Source organism: Cibotium barometz, chromosome 2 (genome assembly GCF_041138505.1).
Source record: "Cibotium barometz isolate CiBa-2024 chromosome 2, ASM4113850v1, whole genome shotgun sequence".
Lineage (NCBI taxonomy): Eukaryota > Viridiplantae > Streptophyta > Polypodiopsida > Cyatheales > Cibotiaceae > Cibotium > Cibotium barometz.
The window spans coordinates 70314290-70318647 of NC_141047.1; the positions used below are offsets into that span (position 1 = coordinate 70314290).

The following is a 4358-nucleotide window of genomic DNA, read 5'->3' on the forward strand; positions in this document are numbered from 1 at the left end:
TCCGACTGTGATCGGTTGTGAGCCTCCATGTGACCTTGAAGTTCTCACCTGGTTCAACTGGGGTCCCTCTACCTTAGCACCATTGGATGGGGATTGCGAAGAAGCCCTAGCCTTGGCTCAATCAGAAGCCTAACTAGAGGGTGCTTGTAGAAGATTTGAGAAGGAGAGCAAAAACCTTAAGAAGGAACTGTCGTACATTCACAGTTTGTTTGCTCGTCCGCTCATCCGTTGGCTATATCGATCGTCTTCTTGGGTAATTCAATTTTGAAATCATCCCAAAAAGAGAGAAAAAGCTGGGGAATATGGAACATGGAAAGTTGTACCTTGTAGGGCCACTGGGCAGGTGGATTGGTAATCTACGTTTACCTGCATTTACGTGAATATGGCAGAGAAGAGTAATGATCTTGGAGTGTCTTCATACGAATGGTGAGGTTCACGCACCACTTCGACGGCAATGAAGGGGCAAAAAAAAAAGAAAAGAGGAAGGTCGCACCGCACGGAGGCGTAGGTAGGTTGCGCATTGATTATGGTTGATGGTAGCACTACCCCCCATATGTCATTGAATGAATGTTGGAGAAAACTGGGATCCAGGCAAGCAAAATTTGCGATCTCGCTTTCGCCGATTAATTAATATAGGCAGGCGGCCAAATACATGACGCCAAGATAAATTTGCCCGAGTCCTACTTTTGCGTCCCCCCCTCACTCGTTTACTGGTGACAACACTTTCCTCTCCGAGCTAGCTCGCTCCCACGTTGAAGCTAGCGCTTTCTGATCAGTTCCTTCAGCTCGCCCGCAATAGCAACATCCCACAGCCATTGCTCTGGACGCAAGCTACCCATGGGCTCTCAAGGTGATGCCCCTCTCTCCCTCCCCGTGCACGTGGGCCGCGTTGAGACCATCCTCCCGTCCGCACCCACTGATCCTTCCCCTCTCTACCTCTCCCAGATAGACCAGTGTGTTGCCTACATCGTCGACACAGTCTATTTCTACCCTGCCACCCCGGGCCATGGCAGCCGCAATGATGTGGTGCCCAAGCTTAGGCAGTGCCTGGGTGACATTCTAGTTCCCTACCACTTCATGGCGGGCCGGCTGCAGCTCAGCAAGCAGGGGAAGCTCCAGATCGATTGCAACCGGCAAGGCGCCCTCTTTGCTGCTGCCTCCACGGAGCTCACCATCTCTGACCTCGGAGATGTCACCTACCCCAACCCCGCGTTCCGAAACCTGGTGCTCCAAGCTGCCAATGCCCTCAAAATGACTGACAACCCCCTCCTCATGATGCAGGTTGGACATCTCTTTCACTGCACTTGTTTACCAGTATCCACAGATTATGGTGGGCTCATTTCTCCTTGACTGCTTTTTGCTGTAAGTTCAAGCAAGACTTGGTGAGTCTTCCCTTTTCTGTTCTACATGCTTCTGGAATGTGCAGGTTACAATGTTCAAGTGTGGCGGCTTCACGATCGGATTTTCCATGAACCATGCTATCTTTGATGGGTTTGGGGCTCTTGAATTTGTGCTGAATTTCTCTTCTCTATCTAGAGGGGAAGGGATCCCAATTGAGCCCAAGCCTGATAGGACCATCTTCAAGCCTAGGGACCCTCCCCAGGTCAAATTCGAGCACCCTGAGTACCTCAAATTGTCTGACATACCAAAGGGTACCTCATTTACTACTGCTGAGTTAGCTGATCTAGACTTTGCAGCCATTGAGCTCTCACACAAGCACATCTACAAGATCTTCCCCTGCAGTGGTGACATGATCAACCGCCTTAAGGATGCGGCCATGGCAGACTCCTCCCTACAGAAGTGCTCCTCCTTCGATGCCATTGCTGCCCATGTGTGGCAGGCCAGAACCAAGGCCATTGGCATGCCCCCTTCAGCGCCTTCAAAAGTACTTTTTGCCGTCGACATTCGGTCCCGGATCAAGCCGCCTCTACCCAAGGGATTCACAGGTCTCTAATTACCTCTGTGACATGACATTGCATCTAGTATTGGTGTGTTGATTGCATTTCTCTTCATACAGTTATCTCGAATGAAGTGTGTGCATGTATGGCTGAAATCATCTGGAATGTGTTGTGTGTGTGTGTTTACACCAGTTCTTGCATGTATTCAGTAGATGTGACCCATGGACATGAGACTGGACTGAGTATATTCCCTTCATGAAACCAACTCAAATGAAGTGCCCGCATTTGCCATACATAGCTCACTTCCACTAGAATGTGGTGTCCCCTGCTTCTTTACATGGAGAGTTCCAAATGTATAGGTGCATGCAATCTCTGTGCGGAAGGAGGTTGGATCAATTCTTAATGGGCATGCAATGCACGTTAGCTGCATAGTTCTCATGCCGTTTTGCACAGGTCTTCACATTCATTATTGGAATGCTGATACCACGGTTGATTCGTGATACCACAGGCAATGCAATCCTCTCTGCCTTTGCAAATGTGCCTGCAGAGGAGCTACAGAAAGGCAGTTTATCTTTTGCAGTGGGAAAGATCCAAGAGGCCACCAATGCCATAACTGATGAGTACATAAGGTCTTCAATTGATTGGGGAGCAGTTCATGGGGGCGTCCCCAATCTACCTGGAGGTATCTTCTTGTCCGCGTGGTGGAAGCTCCCTTTCTATCTCATTGACTTTGGGTGGGGGAAGCCCATTTATGCTGGCCCTGTTGTGAATGCAATGGTGGAGTTTGTGCTGCTGCTCTCCAATGGAACTCAAGAAGGGCTCAACCTCTACATTGCCCTTGAGCCTTCCCACATGCAGAAGTTTGAGAAGCTCATATATGAATTTTAAGCGTTAAGAAATAGTACACATAGAATAGGTTGAGAGCTATCACTACTTTGTTTTTTTTTTTGGGTTTACCCAGTTTGTTTGAATAGATATGGGGCAGCGAAATGCTCTTTTTCTTGCGTCTAAAGTAATTAATTGACCAGGGATATTCAAGAATAATATTGTCATTTTCTACTTCAAATCGAATGTGCAAAATGTACATATATATATATATGTACATATATATATATATGTACATATATATATATATGTACATATATATATATATATAGGGAGAACCCTGCCTCTTGCAATCGTACATGAAACGGGAGTGCGTCCAGTTTCCATATCTTAAGCACCCATGTGAGCCCCTTGCGTGACAGTTTGCAAGCTTTCCTGCAGAGATCGAAGGAAGCCATGTCGTGTGGGCAATCAGCGAGAAAGAGAGGCGCTAGACTGAGAAGGAAGGTTTGAAGAGAAATAGGAGGTTTTGCGTTGTTGTGTAACTGTACTGTTTTCTACGCCCCTGGGGTCATGAATAGAATTGAGTGGAAGTTTTGTAACGCCATTTTCAAGAAGCAAATGAAGCATATTGTCAATGCCGTTTCATGGAGAAATATAGCATTTCTTTTCTTTATATTAGTGTAATTTATACGGGCAGTTTAAAATTACACTTTCGAAATGCTAAAACAAAAGTATCTAAAAAGCAACTAAGTATGGCAGTTTCGGGATTAGTTATGAATCAATGCACCTCATCATGATGCATTTCATGAGCATGCTTAGTCATAAATAAGCTCGGTGGTCGCAGCTCAAAGGTGTGAAAAAAGAGGCACAAAAAATTTAGTTTAACATACTTCAAAACTTCCAAGGCTAAAATATCATGAATGAAAGCCTTCATTCAATGTACATGTGTATAACCGTGTCTTGATGGCTTTGTTCCAGCTTTCCACAATCCGATGGCATTTGTAAAATAAAAACATCTGTGCGGAGGACCTTCAACAGATATATTTGCATGAGAATGTCCATAGGTTTAGTCTCCAGATGGTTTCTCAGCTTGTTTTTTATAATGTTTTGCACACATTAAAACCTCTTTCACATATTGTAGTGTTACTCCACGCTTCATTTTTACTAATCTAACTCCATGTGTCTTTGAGAGATTTCTCTTTCCAATGAGATACACCTTGTACTCCTTTCTTAAAGATCTTTAATCTATCATTGGGTCAATTTGAGTGCCATCTTGTAAAGTGTTAGTATTCCCATAGTGTTTAACCAATGCATCTAATAAATTCTTCAAAATGGATGAAATCATCAAACCCAATTTGTAACTGTGATTTAACTTCCTAGCATAAGTGTGTTTGAAAATCAAGAGCTTGTGCTAAATCACTACCAATTGCACACCTTTCACCTTTCTATCCGAACACCATAATACATATCCCCCTTCACTACCTTTCACAATCCCCACAACCACTCATGTCCACCAAAGTTGTGTATAGATCCTAATCTATTATGTTTTGGAATATGCACATTGACGTTCAAAGGATCAAACTCCACATCCAACATTACAATTGTGGAGCCTATCAAACTAGGGATGCTTCT

The 4358-nt window shown here is 44.7% G+C and overlaps 1 protein-coding gene across 1 annotated transcript; it reads left to right on the forward strand.

Annotated features, from left to right (window-relative positions):
- Window positions 1-660: 660 nt before the first annotated feature.
- Window positions 661-2936, forward strand: LOC147641417 (omega-hydroxypalmitate O-feruloyl transferase-like). Its single transcript, XM_086821200.1, has 3 exons — window positions 661-1281; window positions 1427-1946; window positions 2407-2936. The coding sequence occupies exons 1-3, from the start codon at window positions 838-840 to the stop codon at window positions 2784-2786; spliced, it is 1344 nt and encodes a 447-aa protein (XP_086677326.1). The 5' UTR covers window positions 661-837; the 3' UTR covers window positions 2787-2936.
- The last annotated feature ends 1422 nt before the right edge of the window (window positions 2937-4358 follow it).

Bases quoted from the DNA above. Each gene is read 5' to 3' on its own strand.
- LOC147641417 (XM_086821200.1), top strand. From the start codon at position 838: ATGGGCTCTCAAGGTGATGCCCCTCTCTCCCTCCCCGTGCACGTGGGC. The intron at 1,282-1,426 runs GTTGGACATCTC...TGGAATGTGCAG, and splicing joins ACCCCCTCCTCATGATGCAG to GTTACAATGTTCAAGTGTGG. The intron at 1,947-2,406 runs GTCTCTAATTAC...GTGATACCACAG, and splicing joins TCTACCCAAGGGATTCACAG to GCAATGCAATCCTCTCTGCC.